This window comes from Astatotilapia calliptera, chromosome 19, assembly GCF_900246225.1.
Source record: "Astatotilapia calliptera chromosome 19, fAstCal1.2, whole genome shotgun sequence".
Classification (NCBI taxonomy): domain Eukaryota; kingdom Metazoa; phylum Chordata; class Actinopteri; order Cichliformes; family Cichlidae; genus Astatotilapia; species Astatotilapia calliptera.
Window position 1 is genome coordinate 18,976,279 of NC_039320.1, and position 23,442 is coordinate 18,999,720.

General features: G+C 38.3%; 1 protein-coding gene across 3 annotated transcripts; it reads right to left on the reverse strand.

Annotated features, from left to right (window-relative positions):
- Positions 1-306: 306 nt before the first annotated feature.
- LOC113011803 (uncharacterized) lies at positions 307-23,201 on the reverse strand. Of its 3 annotated transcripts, none has more exons than XM_026151564.1 (5): positions 22,626-23,201; positions 3,451-4,086; positions 2,133-2,463; positions 1,875-2,050; positions 307-1,778 (listed from the first exon to the last, which is right to left on the reverse strand). In XM_026151564.1, the coding sequence occupies exons 1-5, from the start codon at positions 22,637-22,639 to the stop codon at positions 1,547-1,549; spliced, it is 1,389 nt and encodes a 462-aa protein (XP_026007349.1). In that variant the 5' UTR covers positions 22,640-23,201; the 3' UTR covers positions 307-1,546. The 3 variants fall into 3 exon arrangements, with proteins under 3 accessions (XP_026007349.1, XP_026007352.1, XP_026007351.1); XM_026151567.1 differs by lacking the exon at positions 22,626-23,201 and adding an exon at positions 6,903-7,293; XM_026151566.1 differs by lacking the exon at positions 22,626-23,201 and adding an exon at positions 6,171-6,880.
- Between the last annotated feature and the right edge of the window lie 241 nt (positions 23,202-23,442).

Genomic DNA, 23,442 nt, shown 5'->3' on the forward strand with positions numbered 1-23,442 from the left:
TTAACTTCTGTTTGTTCATACACAATATTCCAATCTTGCTTTAAAAGTTCATTTCTAAGACAATTTAAGGTCTTCTCTGTTCTTATTCTTTTGTAAATAATCTTATGTCCATCGTTGTTCACTTTATAATGGCAATTATACGATGCAAAGACTGGTAAATGGTCACTTATATCATTGATTAACAGCCCACTTTTTATCTTTCCTTCTATTATATTTGTAAATATATTATCTAATAGAGTTGCACAATGAGATGTTATTCTGGTCGGTCTTGTTATCAGTGGAAATAAACCGATGCTGTACATGGAATCAATAAATTCTTCTGTACTCTTATTATGATTCACAGCACACAGCAATAGTACATTCACGTTGTTGTAAAAAAATATTAAGTAATCCAAAGTATTCAGAATACGTTACTGTCATAACCGAATACGTTACAGATTACATTTTGGGGGGCATGTATTCTGTATTCTGTAATGGAATACATTTTAAAAGTAACCTTCCCAACACTGATTATATGTGGTTAAAATAGATATAAAACATATATCTATAAAATATCTGAAATCACACACACACACAAAACCCTGATAAAAACCGAGTACGGAAAAAGTTTACTGTAAAAACCACAAACACGTTTAGTGAATTATTTTCATAACCTGAAATGCAAATATAAAGTGTAAATTTTAAAAACCTGTGTACAAACTTTGGAAACAATTAAGTTAATACAACCATTTACCTAAAATTGCAACCACCACGAATACTAAAAACTAAAACTAAAAACTAAAATTAGTCGATATCGCTCTCTCTTTAGCCACACCACTCCCCCAAATTTTCCCTGTTCCTAAATCACCAAATCCCACATGTTGTCATATCATTTTTATCGGTGGACATGGTACACTATTCCACCAATAGGAAAGGGTGGCATTTTTTTCCCTTATTTGCGCTGTCCAAATGCCGTTGTTACCGTTTCTTTTCACTTATCATAACTCCGGTGTTAGTGGCTTATCAATAAAATGTAAAAACTGGCATATAGTTTAAAGTCTGGACTTTCAACACAAGCTGAAATAGAGACCCTGATGCTAGAAGATGCGTGACTGCAGCTTGTAGCTATGTCAGCTTAAATTGGTCATGTGATTTGAAGGTGTGGCTGTCTGTCAACCCAGAGGGTTAATAACACTCGCCTTCATTCCAGTTCTAGAGTGGAGCAATCAACCACCTGTGTTGAAATCGGAAAATAGCCAATGTGTTGAAAATGCTTATGATTGTGTGCTCTGGCACAATCATAAGCATTGATTGCTACTGACAACAAGAAATAAAACCGTTTGCTTTATAATTATATTGATATTTAATGTTACTTGTAGCCAGACTCAGAGTGTTAATGATGGCTAATTTTAATATGCAGCATTGTGATAAGCAAAAATAGAGTGGACTTGGGATGGAAAGACATTATTTCAGGCTGGCACATGCCACCCCTGTAGGTCGGCCTGTGTTTTGTTGACCAGCTTTTTTCTCCTAAAACTTCAGTATTTGCGTTTCTGTCCATCATCTATCAGTTTTGCGTCTCTGATCTCAGCAGTTCTGCTCTCCGCAGCACCTTGATCACATTGGGGAGCAGTTTGTCTTTAAAGTCCCACAGTCGGGTGTCCACATGAAGCCGATCAAGTGGTGGATCGGTCGGAGTCCTGATTGGCGAGTGAATGATCCGACAGACGTCTGGTGGAACCTTGAACTTTGTTGCAGACATCATAAGCACATCATGCACTGAGGTCTGCTGCACTGCTCTGTAGGTGCATAAATACATGGACAATCACACAATGCCTCAGGGTTAAATGAATGCTAGTGCCGAACACTCAACCATTTGTCCCATTATAACCCACCTTGGCTGAACTATTAACTTGTGTGGATGGTAAATATTTCTGTTAGGCTCCTCTCTGTAGATATGCACCATAATATCAAAGCCTGGCACCCCATTCCATTGAGGCAGGGGTCCCCATTTATTTTGATTAAAAGTCTTCTTGGGATAGGTATGGTTCTCAATGAGAAATACTCCTGTCTGTAGAAGAACAGTTTAGGTTTGACAGGTGCAGGAAGGAAATTTGAAAATAAATTTAGAAATGCTTAGAAAAAAATGTTACATTTGGATTCTGATTTTGGAGCGTGTTCATCAAAGACATCAGATCTTTGTGCTGGTATGGCATTATAATCTCATCAATGTCATTTAACAGGACGTAGCGGGAACGCTCCATTGATCTGTAAATGCACTCATTAAGTGTGGTCAGCTGGCCAAAGTAGTGCACGTCTCCTCCGTGCTCTGAGTGAAGCCAGCCACGAGATGGATTCAGATGCTTGTCAATGGGCCAAGGAACCATTTCCACAAAGCCCTCCTGGCTATAATTCTGCAACAGGCGGTCGAGCTCTGGACCACAGCTGGTGTTATAGATCACCACTCTGTTCACACCCAGCAACCTGGGGCAAAGTAACAGGTTTAAAGGCTTACATTTATATATTTCATTAGTTTGCTCATGCCTTTGTTATTTATTGCATTTAGCTTACAAAAATGCATTCATATTACACAGAGGAGTTAAGAAGTATACATATAACAAATAACTGGAAATGCAGAGATTTTTTGTTTGAGACGACATTTGACTTTAAAGCCACAGAAAAGCCAGTTAGGTTTAGGGGCCAGCTTCGAAAGGAAAACATTTACACAACATTATAAGGAAGTCTATATCCTGATACATGATACAGTATCTAAACCCTCCTTTATGGATGGTTTAGCTACTGGTAGATTTAGGGGTTAGGATGTTTTGTGTGGCCTCAGTCAAATGTGGCCACATTTGGATAAAAAAGACAAACAAAAAAACCCGAAAACAAAAATAAAGAAAGTTGTGCTGTCAGCGTTAATCTCGTTAAAATGACGTTAACGCCATACCCACATTAATGGGGCAAATCTCCATTAGTCAGGAGAGCCTGGACATCGCTAACGTGTTAACAAGCTAACCACGCTAACACGTTGACACCATGCAGCCCCACGCACGAGGTGAGCCGCGTTAACTGGCTAATGGAGATTTGCCCCATTAATGTGGGTATGGCGTTAACGTCATTTTAACGAGATTAATGCTGGCAGCACAAAAAGAAAAAGAAAAAAAAACATGGGTGGGGAAAACTCCATCGTTTTTATACAGTCTATGCTCCACACTTACATGTGCAGATGCACATTTAAATATCTATCAGCACCTGCTACATTTCAAAACTTCTAATACTGGAAATATTCACTTTGGTGAGAATGTCAAAGACTCTGAAGTCAAGCCAACGTTATCCTCCGCTTTTGAATACAGAAGTAGAAACACCACTGAAGAAATCCAGGAGCTTTACAATTAACAGCAACCGTTACACAGAGGTTTTGCTGCATAGGTTTCACTCTGTAGCTTGTAGTGCTGTTACTGTACTCACCTGTACATTTCCAGAGTCTCTGCAAACTGAAGCACATTGTTGTAGTCGCCAAACAGATTAGAGATGCAGACTGTGAAGTCAAACTTCATGTTTTCTTCCTTTTGCCTGTCGCTCTTTTGGTTTCTTATAGGAAGCCAGGTAGAGTCAGATGCACTTTCTTTGTCTGGTGTAGTCAAGAGAGTGACACGTGTAGCTTTGCAGTTCTGAGGAATCTGACACATGACGTCCGTAGTGGCGAAGGGAAAACCAAAGTGATCAGAATGTTGTAAAATTGTTGCTGGAGTGGTTTTACTTAAAACATTTGTGCAGCAAAAAACGCAGTGAAGGGGCTGTATGGAGTCTCTCTTAAATATGCCAATGATGCGTATATCCAAATCCTTCACTCTCTGGTCCACGTATGCTGACACCAGTAAGTGCTTGGTATTTTTGAGCGGGGTGATGGTCTGCTCAGATACTCCCAAGGAGCAAACACCCGCAGGCCCAGATGGTTTTGGGATGGATTTGTTGTTGTTGTTTGGCATATTCACATTGAATAGAAGAATGAAGATTAATGCAACAATCAAGAGGAGAGCCAGCTTCTTTTTGAGAGATTTTGCTGCATCCATCCAGCCAGCGCAGATGAAGCTAATTTCCAACCTGAGGAGAAGGTGTAGAATCACAATTACAAAGAGAAATGTAAAAATTCCTTAGAAATTTTCTTGCTGCGATGTTTGTGGAACATCAACAAACCTGTTTTCAAACTTTATATTTCATTTAAGTAGCCACTTTGATGTTGTAGGAGCCATTTTTGGGTTAATACCTTATGTTGCCGCTAAAGGTCACCTTTTTTTGTTTTTGTATGGTTGGTTCATGTAAAGGTATTTAAGGTAGACGCACATAATCAGCATCAGGTGTGTTGTTAATCGTAAGAAGGCACACAGTTTATGACCACTGCGCTGTTATGTTAAAATGATGTTGGAATAAAGACTAGATAAGTACTGCTGGAGTTATTGGACTGTTTAATTAATTCATGCATACCAGTGAAATCGCGTCACCCCCGTTAATTCAATTCAATTCAATTTTATTTATATAGCGCCAAATCACAACAAAAGTCGCCTCAAGGCGCTTTATATTGTACAGTAGATGCAGAGAAAAGCCCAACAATCATATGACCCCCTATGATCAAGCACTTTGGCGACAGTGGGAAGGAAAAACTCCCTTTTAACAGGAAGAAACCTCTGGCAGAACCAGGCTCAGGGAGGGGCGGGGCCATCTGCTGCGACGGGTTGGGGTGAGAGAAGGAAAACAGGATAAAGACATGCTGTGGAAGAGAGACAGAGATTAATAACAGATATGATTCAATGCAGAGAGGTCTGTTAACACATAGTGAGTGAGAAAGGTGACTGGAAAGGAAAAACTCAATGCATTATGGGAATCCCCGGAAGCCTATTGCAGCATAACAGAAAGTGTGCTTGGGATGAAGCACGAGAAGATTGTACTATGAAAAAAGAATGTATTTAAAAGTTTTTAATTTGCTAAGCAAATAAGCTACTCAGAAACACCACTGTGTTTGAGCAGGAACAGGAAGTGATAACAAACACCTCAGTGGCTTCAAGCGTAGGCTTAACCTCTACAGGTGTCTTTACTGAAATATTCTTGATAGATGTAAGACCCAAACTCCAGGCTCATTTTATGTAATAACTGAATTCTGCCTGATTGTTCTCCCATTAAAAAAGGCCTTTAGAAAGCTCACCTGTGTCCCAGGATACTAGTCAATGTCAACCACTGTACTATTGAGAGCATTCTCACCAACGGCATACCAGTGTAGTACAACAATTTTACCACAGATGGTTAAATAACACTAAACCAGATGGTAAAATTTATTGCCCAATGTATCACTGGCACTCATTTGACCAGCACAGCCCACTGAATGGTCATTAATTAATGGGCTTTGATTAGTGCTAGTTGATCAATGGTCATGACAATTTGCATATTAATGATCAAGGAACTGACCTCACAGCTTATTGTTCATTCAGTGGACTAGTTTCAGTCATTGTGCAAATGTACTGTTTATAAGGTTGGGGAAACCTGCAGTCAGCTGAGACTAAAGAAGTCACTTGGATGAGTGACGATTCTCCCACTGAAAGCACTACGTCCAGATCAACAGAATCAACCTTTTGGGATATACTTACCTGGATGATTGAGCATGCATCAAGATACCCATTTCTTTATTTGCAAGTTCACCATATAATTGATTTGGCAGATTTTTACACAAAAGTTAACTTTTTTACAAAACATGTAAACCACAACATTATAGAGCTAAAGAGTGTCCTTGAAGAAAGAAAGAAAAAACGTAAATCCTATTAAACAAGTTAGTTTAAGAAAATGGAATATGACCTGATATTGTTTGACTTATTGAGTTCTTTTGCAGCACCAAATATCAATAAGATTCACTTTAACTTCCATTTTGAATCCCCCTTCAGTTTTCTGTAGACAACCCATACTAGACGCTCCTTTACAAAATCAAGGGACCCTGTGGTAGAACTTGACCTAAGTGGCTAAAGAAGGGCAGGAGACAGATCCTGTCCAGTGTAGTGAGCGATTTATTTACCATTTTTGTGACCAAACAATATTGACAAAAAGAAATAAGAAACTCAACTCCATAGTTAACTCAGTTCAAATAAACATAACTGAACTTAAATCAACAGCAAATAAGCTCACATGCATTCAGCTACACTGACCTGCTCCTTTCTCCTCAAACACCTGCATTCGTCTGCTTAAATAGTCCACTTAACCAAACAATCTCACCCCTGGACTATTCCATTAGGTAGGTAAGGCAAACATTTCCCTACTCAATTCTATACTGCTACTCCTTCTAAGCAATAAAAGCTATGCTGTGTAATCAATACATATTACAACGATACATTCATTTCTTCATAAACACTCTAAAATCAGCTTTGTTAAATTAGGATTCTCCCCCTTGTTCACCTGGTCTCTTCCTGTGACCTCAGATTAACCAGTAACTTAAACTTGTCAGAATTGATTTAAACCAAGATGTTATGTTATCTGTAAAAGTGCAAAACATAAACAAATCCAGGATAGTATGCTTGCCTATTACATAATACATATTTGATATGGCTAAATCAAAACAAGTATGTTAACTAAAAATGGTAAATGGCCTGTATTCGTATAGCGCTTTACCAGTCCCTAAGAACCCCAAAGCTCTTTACATATTCAGTAATCCACCCATTCACACACACACTGGAGAGTCGGACAGCTAAGCCTGAGGAAGAAGCACCAGGTCGACAGATCGGTTATTTAGTGTTCATATGTACAGGGTGTACATGGACAAATTACAAATTGGCTTAAAAAAATACAAACACATAATCTTCTGTTAGAAATGAAGTAAGCTAACTAATACTAGGAAAATCGAGCAGTTTCTTTCACTATGAGTTGAATTAATTTCCACCTACCTCTCGCAGAGGGCTCAGTGTCAGCTCGTGGACCAAACCAAATCATGAAATGTGAGGGGGAAGGAAATAAGTTGTTGTACCTCGTGAAGCAAACAGTTTTTATGCCGATGGATTAATTATTTAAAAAAAAAAAAAGTTCTACAGCTTAGTGTCCCCGTCTTTTCTCCAAGGTTTTGATGCCAGGTAATGTCATACATTGCTGCTAACCAAAAATACCTTCCTGATGAGTGAGTTTATCATGCCCATCTTGAAACAACTGTTGGGATTTAAATATATATTTTTAACCTCTTAAGCCCCAAGGGGGTTTCTGAGCTTCCTGCTCGAAAATGTAATGCCCAAATTTAATTGATTATTTCTCTGCAATTACAAACTCTGTCCATACAATCTTGGTATCAAAATAAAGCTAACACTTGTGAGATTTCATCAGAGGTGTAAATATTGAAGCAGATATTACTGTGTCAAAGTTACTGAGACTGGAACATAGAAAATGTATATTTTATCCTCGCCTAATATTTTTTTTTAATTTTTAGCATATAAACCTTTTAAAAATATGCCTCAGATCACATTTGGTTCCAGGATTTCAGTAACCAACATATAAACATCATCTGTGCAAAGATTTGTTTCTACTGTTTCTAAAGTGAAACAGTGAAAAATTACAGCCCTGTCAATACATGAATATCCAGATGTTGTACAAAAATGTCCAATTTTGGCACATAATTGGACACCATGAATTTTTTAGGTATTAAAGAGCAAAAATTAATACATTTTATTAACAGGCCTAAAAATGCTCTTTTTAAAAAAATACATTTTTGAAGAATTAACCACACATTTACATGGTAATGGCCCTTTTCTGCAGTGCGCATGAAGCGTTTAATTGGTGTCTGGCCCTTTAAACTCCGAGGGCTGTAACTTTGGTTTCTTTTGGTCAATTTGCATGATTGACACCTCTTTTTAATCGTTTTAGCCAATAGAATCAAAGTAATGATGCCACGTTCACGTCACTTCAACCAATCAGACATTGCAATGCCAAAATCCACGTGGGCCCAAATTTGAATTTTGGTCTGATCGTGGTAAAACTTGGTGTGTGGAGTCAGTGATAGCTCTGGAAATTAATAAATTTAAATTAATAAATTTTTATGGGTTTGAGTCCCTATTGATCATAAGGTTGGACCTGCATCGGTCAAATAGTTCTGGTGGACTTTTGGTTGTTGTTTCAAAGTATAATAAAATTACTGTAGAACGGAAGTCTGGGACTTCTAAGAAGTGCACAAGCTCAGAGGTGGAGACCTCCCGCTTTTTACAGACGTGTAAAAAGACCCTCTAGGAGGATTACTCCAGGTGGCACCTGCCAAGACTTGGGGCCTTGGTTTAAAATAGCCAGTGATTGGATCACTTTGCTGTTTAGAACGGTATCTGCACTTTTTTGGGCAGCAGAGGTTGGACCTCGGGCATTGGACGCTTTAAAAAATTCAAATAGGGTGTTTAGAAATCGGGCCAGTCACAGTTTGGAACTGATACGGGTTAATTGGTCAGAAAAAGGTTGGACCTAGCGTTGGACGCTTGTTAAATTTGTCAAAATTGGTTTGGTTCTTGTGTTGAGTATGTCAGGGATCCGTATGTTTGTTGTAAAATTATAAGATGTCTTTGTAATATAAAATAAGTATTTTTGGCATTTCAAAGAACTTTGCAATTTAACAGTGATTTAAAGGCTGAAAGCATGCTGAGAGTGTGTTGAAATGAAAGTGTGCATGTTGTGAAATCCTTTAATCTTTGGTGATTCTATAAATATATTGTTGTGAACATCGCTGAACCTGCTGGTGTGTAATGTGAAAATTTATTAGAGGTTTTAATTGTTTTTCTTTCAGTTTGAGGTCGTATATGCACTCAACAGGGTGCGGTCTACTTCCTCTTTCTGATTCTAAACAGCAGGTTTGACGAAAATAGTCTATCACAAGCATGTTTTGGGTGATTCTAAGTGTGTGAACGTTGTGGGTAGTGGATTTGAGTGATTCTGTGTGATTTGTAGAAAATAAATAAGTAATAATAACACTACGTGGGTTCATAGCAGAGTGGGTGAACAGAGGAAGTCTGAGAGAAAAGTGTGTGTGTGGGACGACGAAGTTCAGGGAAGCCTGTAAAATGCTGATGTATTGTGTGAAGGATGCTAAAAAACTGAGCTAAAGAATGGTGATATGTGTGGGAAAAAACAAACGGTTAATTGTCTTGAGGTCTGAAAGAGCTCTGCTAAGCATGCTGAAGATTTTGATTTGAATGCTTGCAAAGGCAAAAAGCTTAGTATATTTAAGTGTGTGTGCGTGTAATAAGAGTGCATTCTTTTTATATCAACATTTAGCAGAATTACAGAGGGTTTATAGACTGTAAATACAAAAAAAGAGTTCGATTAGGCTGTAGAAACAGCAAGGGCGTAGATTTGTCATGGACGGAAGGGACATGTCCCCACCAATATCCAGCGATTATTGAATTGTCCCCACCAATAATTTGATCTCTTCGAGTAAAGAAAAACAAAACCAATAGAAAGAAAAAAACGATCTGTCTACGTCTCATTCACCCAGCGGTGCAGAAAGAGTTAAATTACTTCTCTACTGGAGTTCTCATGTGACAAATATGGCCAATGGGATTGGCTGTGCCTTTCAGGGAGCTCTGTTTAATTATAGCAGCGGCGAGGACCTGCAGGGAGGAGAGGAGGACGGAAGCAAAAAAGGAAGAACCTGGATATAAGAAAGTATTTTTCAAAGAAACCTGTAAGTCACTTAAAGTCAAGTTCACTCATGAAATGTGTCCGTCACAATAACGTTACAGGCTATGTTAGGGCATACATGCCAACCCTCCCGATTTTTCCGGGAGAATCCTGAATTTCAGTGCCCCTCCCGATAATCTCCCGGAGCCACCATTCTCCTGAACTTCTCCCGTTTTTCCACCCGGACAAAAAAATTGAAAAACCATATTCCAGATTGGCCCAGCCAATTCCAGTTTCCAACAATGGCTACTACTACTGCAGCTACTTAGTTTTAGTATTACTCTTATTACGCTTTCTGGGTCGCAAAATAAACGTTTAACATATTTTCAGGCGAGAATGTAGCTGAGTAAACTTCAAATATCTAAGCCGATGAGAACAGCAAACTCCGGACACATCGTTTTAGGCGTTGGCCCACATCAGTCTAAAATTGTATGTAACTATGAATAACGTGTTGCCATATGTCACCCAGGAGAGACTGGACAGTATAGATGTAAAACAAATATGTCAGCAGTTTATCTCAGTTAACGAGAGGAGCAGGCATGTGTTTGGCTCCTTCACATAGTGGACATTGGTTGTAGTGTGGGGCACCAGTAGTCCATGTCTGTTGCTGTAACAGTAGTTCATGTTTAGAATAAGAAATCCCAGCTCACTGACTTGATCGGGGCAGTAGTGCCTAAAATGTTGCATAATTTTGCCGAGAGATCTTTTACTTTGTGGTAATCTTAGATGAGTAGTTTTATGGACAAAATCCACCAGGTCATTCAGTGTTCCCTTAGTGCTAATGTGTCAGAGATGTTGGTGTAACTGAAGTATTGTTGTTAAGTCCTTAAAGTCATATTCTTTTATTGTCATGACTCTATTTGAAGCTGTTTTTATTCTTTTTTTTTTCTCAAATCTTTTTATTTGGTTTTCCAGTGTTCTTTATCATAATGATTACATATATACAATAGAAATTAAACAAAGTAAAAAGGAAAAAAAAAAGGCAACAACAAATAACGTTGGACAGAGGATGCTATTTATCGAACTAACAATGAGGCTGAGTGACCATTTATATCTGTACAGTATTGAAGAAATCTATAAAAGGTTGCCAGGTTGAATGGAATTCCTCCAACCTCCCCTTTAGTAGGAGTTTAATTCTTTCGAGCTGCAAGTGTCTCAATACATCTTGTATTAACGCTGATGTGGTAGGAGGCACCTTTTGTTTCCAATTTAGTAGAATCAAACGGCGTGCCAGCAGCGTCACAAAACGTATCACATTATTTTGGGTGGCTGATAGGTCTACAACAACCGGCTTCACTCCAAATAAAGCACAGATTGGGTCTGGCTTAAGTGGTTTTTTTTAGAATTTTAGACAAGATATGAAAGACATTATTCCAATATGTTGTTATACAGGGACAATTCCAAAACATATGCGCCAGTGAAGCAGGTTGCTGTTTACATCTTTCGCACGACGAGTTTACGTTGGGGAACATTTTTGACAGTATCAACTTTGATAAATGGAGTCTATGTAGCACTTTAAACTGTAAGAGTCCATGACTAATGCAAACAGAGGAAGAGTGTACATTTTCCTGGGCTTTTGTCCATTGATTGTCTGTAATTCTCGTACCAAGGTCACACTGCCAGGCCTCTTTCAGATAGTCAAGTGTGACAGGTCCCTCCAAAGCGTTGTGAATTTTTGTTATTAGTCCTTTCTTGAGTGGATCAAACTGAAATAAGTTATCTAAGGCAGAGTCTGGGGGCCGACCTGGAAAAGATGGAAAAAGCTTCCTTACAAAGCTTCTGATCTGTAAGTATTTGAAAAAGTCATTACTGTGCAAGTCAAATTTTTCTTGCAGTTGCCGGAATGTGGGAAAAAACCTTGTTGATGAATAAATCCTTTATTGAGTGCAGCCCCTTGTGGTTCCATTGGAGAAATGAAATGTTTGAAAGTGATGGTGTGAATGATGCGTTATTCATGAGTGGAGTTAGTATGGAAGCTTCCTTCCACCCGAAATGTTTCCTTATCTGTGTCCAGATTTTAATTGTATGAGAGACTACAGGATTTTTAAAGTCATGTTTAGGGATAGGGAGAGCTGAATAGATCATAGCTTCTAATGAGGAGGGGTAGCAGCCTTCATTCTCCCTCGTTGTCCAGTCGGCCCCCTTAGTCCGCAACCAAAACAACATGGAACGAACATTACATGACCAATAATACAGACGGAAGCATGGTAACCCCATCCCTCCCTGACATGTCGGTCTCTGTAGGTAGCTTTTCTTGATCCTTGGATTCTTTCTGTTCCATATGAAATAGGATATTAAGGAGTCTAATTTATTAAAAAAGGCTTTATTAATCACAATAGGGATACACTGAAATAAAAATAAGAATTTGGGAAGAATATTCATTCTAACAATGTTTATCCTCCCTGCTAGTGAAATTGGTAGATTAATCCATTTGTCTATGTTATTTTTGGTTTCATCATATAGTTTAGAGAGATTGTGTTTAAATAAACCATAATAATCCTGAGTGATATTTATTCCAAGATATTGGAACTGATTAGAAACCCGAAATGGCAAGGTATTGAAACAACTTGGGTTACCTATTGCTTTAGAGTTGACTGGGAATAGCACACTTTTAGATAAATTCAATTTGTATCCTGACACTTCTCCAAAATTCTGCAAAATCTCCATGATGACTGGGACTGATTTTGCAGGGTTAGAAATATACAGTAGTAAATCATCTGCATAAAGCGAGACTTTATGTTCTGCTTTTCCCCTTCTGATCCCTGTATATTCGTCTGTTGAGCGCAGTAGAAGAGCTAAAGGTTCAATAGCCAACGCGAAAAGCAGAGGTGAAAGAGGACAGCCTTGTCTTGTTGAACGATTCAGATCGAAATAGTCGGAGTGGACATTATTTGTTTGTACTGACACTTTTGGTTGGATGTATAGTAGTTTAACCAGAGAAATAAATTTAGGGCCAAATCCGAACCTCGACAGGGTCGAGAAGAGATAATCCCACTCGACCCTGTCGAAGGCCTTCTCCGCGTCCAAAGAAAGCAAAATTTCAGGATTAGGATTATGCTTGTCTTGCGTATAGATAATGTTTAAAAGTCTTCTAATATTAAAAAACAGCTGCCTGTCTTTAATGAATCCTGTTTGGTCCTGAGATATAATTGTTGGCAGAACAGTTTTCAGGCGTGTTGCCAAAATCTTTGCAAGTATCTTATTATCTACATTAATTAAGCTGATCGGTCTATATGAAGCCGGGTCTAAAGGATCTTTTTCTTTTTTATAGATTAAAGAGATGCTTGCCTGATATAAAGTCGGCAGTAGAGCTTTTTTGTCCAGTGCCTCATTATATACTTCTAGTAACAGGGGTGAGATATGGTCTTTAAAGGCCTTGTAAAATTCCGAAGTATAACCGTCTGGAACCGGAGCTTTGGAGTTCTGTAAATTATCTATTGCTTGCTGTATCTCTTGTATAGTTATGGATTTTTCGAGTTGTTCTACTTTATCTGGGTTGATCACAGGTACACTAAACTTGTTAAAGAACATCTCAAATAGTGCGGGGTTCTTTTTTTGATTCCGAGGCGTATAAGTCTACATAGAAACTTCTGAATATACTATTTATCTCCTTTGGGTCCCTCGTTATTTGTCCCGTAATGGTGCGAATTTCTGTGATCAATCTTGTTGCTGCTTGTCTCTTGATTTGTTGTGCTAGAACTTTACCCATCCTTTACCCCTGTTCATAATATTTATATTTTGCCCTGGTTAGAAGCTTGACTGTTCTTGCGGTATACATTAATTCTAAATCAGCTTGCAGGGACAGTTTCTTCTTGTCCACGCTGTGTGTTGTCTATCTACTTCCTGTATCTTGTCTTTTATACGTCTCTCTTCTTCTCTTCGTTGTTTATTCATTAGACTCTTCCGCGACATTAACTGCCCCCGAATGTACGCTTTTATTGCTTCCCACAAGGTAGACTTGGTAATATCTGGAGTGTTGTTAATTGACAGGTAGAAATCAATTTGGTTCTTAATGTCTTCTACCCCCTGTTTATTTGATAATAAACTATTATCAAATCTCCATATCTTTGTTGTGTGATTGAACCCGAGGGCTAGTTGCAAAAGGAGGGGGCTGTGATCCGACAACATTATTGTGCCATATTCACAGTGCTTTACTGATGGTAGAAATTTAGAATCGAATAAAAAAAAAAAAGTCTATCCTGGTATATGTCTGGTGGACCGGAGAATAGAATGAATATTGTCGCACATTAGGATTCTGAACTCTCCACGGATCAATTATTCCATAGTTTCCCATAAATTCCTGGACGGCTTTTGCCGATTTAGATATTTTGGCAGGTTTACTCGATGATCTATCAAGGTTAGTATTTAACACAAAGTTAAAATCACCTCCTATGATTAATTGATGAGTATCGATATCCGGAAGCTTTGATATTATCGACCGTATAAATTGCTCATCATCCACATTCGGAGCGTAAATATTCACTAACATAACTAAATGACCATAAAGTTTGCCAGTTACAATAACATACCTACCCTGAGTGTCTGGTAGTATTTTTGCTGTAAATGGTACTGATTTTTTGATCAGTATGGCTGTGCCTCTGCTTCCAGCATTAAACGTAGAGTGAAATATTTGTTCTATCCATTTGCATCGTAATCTGTTGTGATCGTGTACTTTTAGATGCGTTTCTTGCAAAAAGATTATATCCGCGTTTACTTTTTTTAAGTGAGCTAAAATGTTTCCTCGTTTCACTGGTCCCCTGAGTCCCTTACAGTTCCATGTTACAAAGTTGACAAGATTTTGTGGTGCTCTCTCAGTAGAGGTACCAATAGTTATTAACTGTTACTGAGTGGTTGATGGATCTTACTCTGAGCTTTCTAAAAGTGATCCTCTGAAATTCACAACTTTCTTGAACCAAACTAAAGAACAACCTCATGAACTCAAACCGGAACCCTTTCTTCATTTGCAAAGAAAAGAAAAGAAAAGAAAAACAATTTTTGTCCAGCTTTTTACAGGCTGTAGACATCAGATTCACCACTAAACTCCTTAAGATTGTCTATTATTATATGCTATTCCCTCCTGGGTCATGTTTGTAAAGATGTGGCTAAGCGGTAGATGTGGCTGGGCTCTGGACGTGGGTACTGACGAACTTCTCTGCTTCGCGCGGATCTGTGAATGAGTGCTTAGCGTTGTTCACCGTTATAGTCAGCTTGGCGGGGTAGTACAGACTGTACGGGACGCCAGCATTCCGTAGTTTCCCTTTCACGGGGTTGAATGACGCTCGAAGTTTGCTGACCTCAGGATTCATGTCCGGGAAGATGTGTACAGGTGATCCTTTGTAGAAGAGGCGGCCTTTTTCCCTGGACAATCGTAAAATCTTCTCTCTGTCGGTGTAGTAGTGCAGGCAGACTATCATGGCTCTTGGGCGCTCCCCTGTCCGTGGTTTCGGGGCGAGGGTTCTGTGGGCTCGGTCTATCATGATAAGCGAATCATCATTTTCTTTCCCGAGCACTTCTGAGAAAAATTCTGCCATGAAACGGCTGGGGTTTCCCCCCTCTGCGTCCTCATTAATGCCCACCACACGCAGATTGTTTCTGCGGCTTCTATTTTCTAAATCCAGGCATTTGTCGTGTAGCTTGTTGTAATCTTTCTTTAGGGTTTCGTGATCTTTCTCCAAGGCTGTTAACCTGTCTGTAGTGTCGCAGAGGGCCCGCTCCATGTCCTTCTGTATACTTGTTGTTTCTGCATGAGTTTCGTGCAGTGCCTCTATTTTCTGTGATAGCTCATGTCGAAGCTTATTGGTGTCTGCTTTAGCTTCTTCTCTTAGCGAGGAAATGTCCTCACGTAAGTTTTCATGCATATTATCTATCTGCGTCTTAATATCGTTCATCATACCGTCTCGGTAGGCTTGCAATTCGCTCCGAAGGATCCTCACGGAGATTGGCGAGTTCTCGTCCGCCATGTCGTGTTGTGGCTCTTCGCCGCCAGATGTAGCAGAAGCTGACGACAAAGTTTTTTGCGTGTATTTCTGACTACTCTTCATGACTCGCTTTGGTCAGGAGGAGTTTGTACAGTTGAATCTTGGTCCAAATCAAAGTCAATATGTGTCCCAGGAGGTTTGGATAATCAAAAATCTTAGCGGAGCTGCCTTTCGCTGCTACTTACTTCATCGGCCGGAAGCGGAAGCCTCAGCTGTTTTTATTCTTGTATGAAACCTGATTTATATGGATTATGGCTGAAGTAAACTAAAGTCTAAAATACTTAGTCATTTGTTTAATAGTAATATAACATTATATAATTCACATATAAAACTATGAATTGTAATTTTAAATGGTTTAAAAGCATGTAGAATAGCATATGTAAGCAAGTATGTTTCTCTCGCTCTTTTTTTTAATTTTTTTTATCAAGAAGCAAAGACAAAAAAAAAAAAAAGAAACAGGGCAGGGTTCGGTGGCTGAATCATCCGTCCCCACCAATGCCAAAACCAAATCTACGCCCTTGAGAAACAGGAAAAGAGAGAAACAGATAAAAATATGAGGGTGTGTGGTGCAGTGTGTGTGTCTGGCAGGAAGTGAACAACTTTGCATGCCCATAAAAGGAACTGTGTAGTGTGGAACCAGAGAGAGAGAGAGACTTGTTAAAATCTAGGTGGAGGAAGAGAATGAATGTCTTAAGAAATAGTAATGAAAATGATATTAAATAAGTGTTTTAGTGTGTTAATACAGGTGCCCATGGACTTACTCAACCTCAAAACATGAGTACAGCGGCAAAATGATAGATTAACAGAATTGGGATGACAAACAGGCCAGCCTTTGGCTTAAAATTTTTACAGCTTGACCTTTCATTTTGTCCTTATCCTGAGAAGAAGCTTAAAGGACAGTCAATCTCCTGATGAAGACAGAAGACAGACAGAACACCGTGTACTTGAAGAAATAACAGCAGGCAAAAGACAGTGCAACTGACCTATAACACTGAAGGGTCCAGCAGCATGTATGAATACCACTGATGGAACATGAGCTTTGAATTACGAGCTGGAGACTTAATCAGTGACATGACTGTTTGAAGGCACTGGACGTGATATTTGCCATGCTGGGAGTTAACCTACAAAAAAAGACTGAAAAGATCAAGAGAGAAGAAACAGAGAGATGGAGATTTGAAGGTCACACAGGAACAAGGACAAGGACCAGTGAGAGGTCAAGCCCAGACGAGTTAGAGTGACAGCGTGTGGGGAATTGGCTTGAAAATGGGGGCTGAACTGGTGGAGGTTTAGAAATGCCCCGAGCATCATAACAGAAAGGTAAATTTAAAAAAAAAAAAAAGAGAGAGAGAGAAGGAAAAACACAAACTAATAATTAAATGAATGAATAAAAAACACATACACAAATTGTTACATGTTAAATTATTTTTGGAAATAATCAGAAGTGAGATAGTTTGAATCCACAGCTCAGTGCAAAGAGACATGAATTAAACCTGATTATAAAATACATATGCAATGAAGAAGCAGCTTACCCTTGTGGGACTAATAAAGGTATATCAATTCAATATATGAATATACTCAGCATTAATATGAACACATAACATAAATGCAATGAAAGACACGCTTACACCTATGAGTGTGAATACATGACATAAATTGGTATTTCTGGTCGGAGAGAGAGAAGTGTTGTTTAAGCAGTGATGATAATAATGAAAATGTCTTAGTTTTGTCACTTTTAGGTGCAAAGCAGAGCTGGATTAATTTTCCACATGCAGCAGGTGGAAGAAAGTTATAGGTTAACATTACTGGAAACGTTCAGGCCAAGTTTCTGGTTGAATTGTTTACAGTGCCATATCTCCCTCAACCTCACACGCGAGCTCTAACCCTTGGCTGAAGACAAGGAATGCAATTCCAAAGAGCAATTCAATCAGGGAAGACAAACAATGGTTTTGTAGGGTTGGGCACTGTTAAAAACCAAAGGTTGCATAGTCTTTTTGTCTTTTTCTAACCTAGCAAGAGTTTCAAGAAAAGCTAGTTATACTGAGACCAGTTAAACAGAAAAACCATGTCTACACCTTTTTCTGTTTGACTCATGCAACTGAAAAATATCTGCTCAAGTCTGCAGGTTATGGCGCCATTACCACTTTAATGTTGGAAACCATGCCAAACCTAAAAATATAACACTGTGGAGACATGGATCAGTACACTGCTTAGATAAGTCTTTTTTTTTATTTATTTTTTTACATTAGAATATTGTAGTGGTATTATTATGATTATTATTATTATTACATTGATTGGTACGCCAAATACAAATACTATATTTGTGAGCTTTTTTGGATTTAAGGAAAGATAAATGTAATTTATAAAATGGTGTAAAAACATTTTGTGCTTAATTACCTTTATTTATGATACAAAATATTAGCAAATATAACATAAATAATTCCTTGGATATCAATTTCAAAGAAAACCTAGTGGAACTCAAAGGGTTTTTCATCTGTTTTAGCTCACTAGTTTTCCCCACCCACAACAGTTATAGCCAGTGTACAATATATACACAGAGCAATGCACATTTCTCCAGAAGTACTCTGTTTATGTTGGTTATAATCATGATGTGTTATTACAAAACACCAGGTAGAAAAAAAATCCCAAAGGGCTGCCTGCAATTATACACATTGTTGACATGAAAGAATTAACTTCCTTCACATATCAGTGTCACTGGTTCAGGGTCGGGAATGTCTGTATGGGGAGAGTCGGACAGCTAAGCCTGAGGAAGAAGCACCAGGTCGACAGATCGGTTATTTAGTGTTCATATGTACAGGGTGTACATGGACGAATTACAAATTGGCTTAAAAAAATACAAACACATAATCTTCTGTTAGAAATGAAGTAAGCTAACTAATACTAGGAAAATCGAGCAGTTTCTTTCACTATGAATTTAATTAATTTCCACCTACTTTTCGTCTTTATCTCGCAGAGGGCTCAGTGTCAGCTCGTGGAACAAACCAAATCCTGAAATGTGAGGGGGAAGGAAATACGTTGTTGTACCTTGTGAAGCGAACAGTTTTTATGGTGATGGATTCAGCATTCTGCTCTTGCTCTTGATGAAGGTGGTCGCACTTTTCTCCTCTCCTCCTCTCCCTTAGCTTCCCTGCTTAGCCTCTTATGTCCTTGCCTAGTCTCGTGTTTTTTTTGTATTACTTTTCCCTGGAACATTCTCTCACAGTCTGTTCTCTAAAACCCAACACCCTGATAACGACTGTGTTTAGTCTGTTCCTTCCAGAGGCGGAGCCAGACATTTGAAACACCTGGGGCTTAGCCCTAAAGGGTAGTATGCATGTGAGATTTTTTTTATTTATTTTTTTTTTGGGGGGGGGAGGTTAGAAACGACTGAAAGATTAATAGGCTCTGCTTGAGTTTTGTTCAAAAAAAGAATGACTTCATATAGGGAAAAATATATATCACATATGCAGGACACCTTAAACTAGTTTTTTAATTAAGCAGCAAGGCAGAACAAAATCGGGGCTGTATCAAGACACAGGGACTAAACCCCAATTCAACCAGACCCAGAACTGATCCGGAATTAAAACAGGACTACAAGAGTTCAAAATCAGGACTACTGAGGACTTAACCAAGACAGAACCAGAATCAGAACTAGATGATAGTAGCACTAAAAATCATCATAGACCTGCACTACACTTATTTTTTAATTCTACCAAAGTACACTATTTAGATTGAGAAAAGTTTATATAATTATTTAGCCTTGTTTTGCAAACAAGCCTGCATAACTTAATAAATTTGAAAAATAGTAAACCTAAAAAGAAACACTAGGTACGAGATACATGAGGACCTATGATACGGTGATACTTTTGGTAAACAACCATTTGACTAACATGTGTGTCTCACCTGCTCTTGTTCATCTCTGTTCTGTCCTCATTCTCCATCTCCCTCTCTGTTCCTCTCTCTCCCTCTTTGTGCTGACAATCATCAAATATACAGTTGAAACCAGATATTTACACACTCTTCAGATCAAAACACAAACACTTTTTTAATTGTAACATCAAATCAGACTAAATGTTTATTTTTTTTTAGATTGATAAATATAAAAAACATATTTGTTAACTTTAAGAGTAAAGAGAGAAACTATCTGTATTTCTTAATTGTAAATGGCACCAAATTGTATTCAAACTTGAGCCACACTTATGGAGCTCCACAGTTCTTTTCCTGGTGTTTTGGTTGACATCTCTTGATTTTCCCATGTCAAAGAAACAGGCTCTGTGTTTTGCCTTATATGCGTCCACAGGTGTGCCACCAATTTACTCACATGGACTCTACTAACCTATCAGAAGCTTCTTCAGCTCAGAATGGAATCGTCTGGAGTTTTCTTATTAATTAACAATAAACTTAGTGTACATGTACTCCTAAATTTAATGAAAGTGATAAAAAATAGAAAGCTCTGTTTCTCTTTATTCTGACATTTAACTAATTCAAAATATATTTCAATATTTATTTATCCAAAACAAAACAAGTTCACTCTAAATTGATGTTGTACAGTAAAAAAATGTTCCTGTGTTTTCCATAAAGTGTATGTAAATATGTGGTTTAAATTGTGAATATACTGCTGTGTATTGAAGTTCCTCTTGTTTTGCATAGAAATATACTGAACAACATACAAAGCATAATATATAGACTACCTGAGTTTTTTCTTTGAAAGAAGCCCCTTATGTCCATTCTTGTATATCATAAATTACTGAAACCGATTTATTTAGCCGTGGAGGGAAACAACTGAAAATATGAAATAAACACACATGTAAGCTAAGACTCTCTAAAGAAAGAGCATTGTTGTTGTTCGGCTTTTCATTTCGCCATTTGTTGATTCACTTGAAGAGCAAGTAACGTAATATGGGTGAAGTGATCAGTTTGTAGGGGGGGGGGGGGGGGGGGGGGGAATCGATACCGTGTAGTATCGTGATATTTTGTTTTCTAATAATGTATCGATACAGGGACAGCAGAAATCGATATTTTGTTACAAAAAAGTTTTTGTGGACTGGAACATGCTCTGACTTCAGAGTTTACTTATTTTCATTTAAGACATGTTTTATTTTAATTAAGTTTAAAACTTTTTTTATTTAATGTAAAATTATATTTTGTTTTAATTTACTTTCAAATTCTTTAGTTGCTGAACGGGCTGCATAGTTTTCATAAATTGCATAGTTCAGAATAGTTATAATTGTACCAGATGGTTGCATTCAGTTAAGTTGGACTAGACTGTAATACAAACCGTTCAGTTTGTCAACAATAAAACTGACTAAAGATGGCTAAAGAACCAAATGGGACAGGCGGAAAAAAAAAAAAAAAAAAACCAATAAAACTGACTGAAATGAGAGAAAGACTGAGTGTGAGACTTTGTTATTAGATAAAATGAATATTGATAAACTTTACCTTTATGTACAGAATCTGAATATTGCAAAATATTTTAAAAAATTGCAATAATATCGTATCGTGCGTTAAGTATTGTGATAATATCGTATCGTGGGATGTATGGTGATTCCCACCTATCAGTTTGATATCAATCTTTCATGATACACAGTCATATTTACATTATTTGTACAGTATGAATGATTTGCTTTGGTACCTGGTCAAACTTCAGTTCTCCTCTGTCTGCCTAGCTCCGTTTCTCCAACAGCGCACTCGTAGGCAGCAGCTGCCCCGCCCCGCTTACTGCCTGAGCTCGGATCATACCAATATTAGGGGGGATTTACGCACAGTCGTAAATTCCCACAGTGTGCACTATGTGATTCGAATAGTGTGTGTAGTTTTTTGCTTTATACAGTTGTCAGCCAGGCATGTAACTATGAAAAAATTACACTCCAAAAGACCCCGGGCTTCTGAAAAAACAACCCGGGCTTAAGCCCAGTAAGCCACCCCCCCCCCCGCTCCGCCACTGGTTCCTTCCCATTCCATGGAAGGCCACCTGGGTTGGCTGGAAGACTGTTTATTTCGCCTAGCAGGGAAGTACTCTGGACACGCACACACATACATATACACTGATATGCACACACTCATCTCCCCTCCCTTTCCAAACGCCTTCGATGCTTATTCCCTTCTGATGCTGACGGTAGATCAAGGAGACCGGCGCACGCAGGCCCGGATGTACTGTCTAATTCGGCTGTCTCTCACCCTTTACCCACCCCTGTTGCTTGTCATGTGTTTCTTTGGTGTATTAAGAGTTTATTCATGCGCTATGTGCAGAGGTGTTTTTTTTCCTGTTCTCAAACTGATCTCCCTGTTGGAGCTCAGTCTGGGGGGAGTTTTTTTTTTTTTCTCCCTATCTTTCCTCATGTGGTGCATTTTCCATTGTTATACCTCACTGACCTGTCTTCCCCATGTGATGTTTTGTGTAATGTATGTATTGGTCGGAGGGTAAGATGGTGCCGCCATTGCGTGCAATAGGTCGGCAGCCTTATGAAATTTCCCCTTGTGGGACTAATAAAGGTATATCAATCAATCAATCAATTCAATATCAATTCAATTAATTATTTAAAAAAAATGTTCTACAGCTTAGTGTCCCCGTCTTTTCTCCAAGGTTTTGATGCCAGGTAGTGTCATACATTGCTGCTAACCAAAAATACCTGATGAGCGAGTTTATCATGCCCATCTTGAAACAACCCAGTTTTGTAACAGCTATGAACACAAAACTCAGTGTCTCTGTTTTACACTGTTCTGAATCAAAAAGACTTTATTCCATTCGTGAGATATTCTTGAGCTATGGTGCACAGATTATGAGACAACTAATTTATAACAGTTTAAATAACAGCAATTGATATTAGTATTATTAATATAGTTTCTTAACAAATGTAGGACATCGCTTTTTGTTTGTAAGCCAGTTAAGAAGTAAAGTGAAATACATATGCAAATAGAACACACACGTTTAAAAAGTAAAGCTCTGTTCTGTAATATGGAGCTTCAGGAAAATGGAATGGAAATACTCACGGACATCTGAACATCTGAAAATTCCGAGTAAGATGGCTTGCAAACAGGCAAATAATAGTAATAATACTAATTAAAAATAATCTATATTGTTTGCAAATAAGCCAAAAGCATTAGAAATAAATCCAAAAATTGTGGTTTCTTTTGGGTTGCACAATACAAGGATCGTATTGCAAGCTTTACCACTCAGGTGGCACATATGAATGAAAATGAAAGCAAACAGGCAGTTGGCACCAGGCCAAATTTGAGTTGTATATCTGGTTTTTCAATTTTCGGAAAGACCGGTTAGATGGCACTTTACATCACAGAGTTTAAAAGTAGCCATTGTTGTGCAATAAAAGCAGACCCTAAAGTAAGTACTGTCAGCATACTGTCTCTAAAATGACTTATTTAATTCTTGCTATTTAAAGTAACGAACATAAAGAACTAAAATTGTACTACTGGTTTATTTCACTATTTCAGTTCTCATTATTGAACTTTCACATTTAAGAGGTAATATTCAGACCACAAACTCCACTGTAGGTCCATAAGATCACTGTGGCAACACTGAGAGTTGAAAAACTGTCTAAGTTCTTTCATCTGTAATAAAATGATCCATGTGGCTGCTCTACCAGATTATTCAGCCGTACTCTAGAAATAACACAAGTGTTTGGGCACACAGCACAAGCGAGACACAAGAGACTGCTCGCAGATTTGCAGGCTCTGAACATATTTCTCAGAAAATACAAATTCAGGATGCTGATGCGTGACTGATCATGGTGCACGGATGATATTGGTAATGGGGAAATGTGTGCTGGGATTATGCCGATGGTGAGATCCT

What these genes read in the sequence shown, in the direction of transcription:
- LOC113011803 (XM_026151564.1), bottom strand. An exon ending in TCCAAAATCAGAATCCAAAT is followed by an intron (nt 2,051 to 2,132) that starts GTAACATTTTTT and finishes GTTCTTCTACAG; the next exon opens with ACAGGAGTATTTCTCATTGA. An exon ending in AAGTTAATAGTTCAGCCAAG is followed by an intron (nt 1,779 to 1,874) that starts GTGGGTTATAAT and finishes ATGCACCTACAG; the next exon opens with AGCAGTGCAGCAGACCTCAG.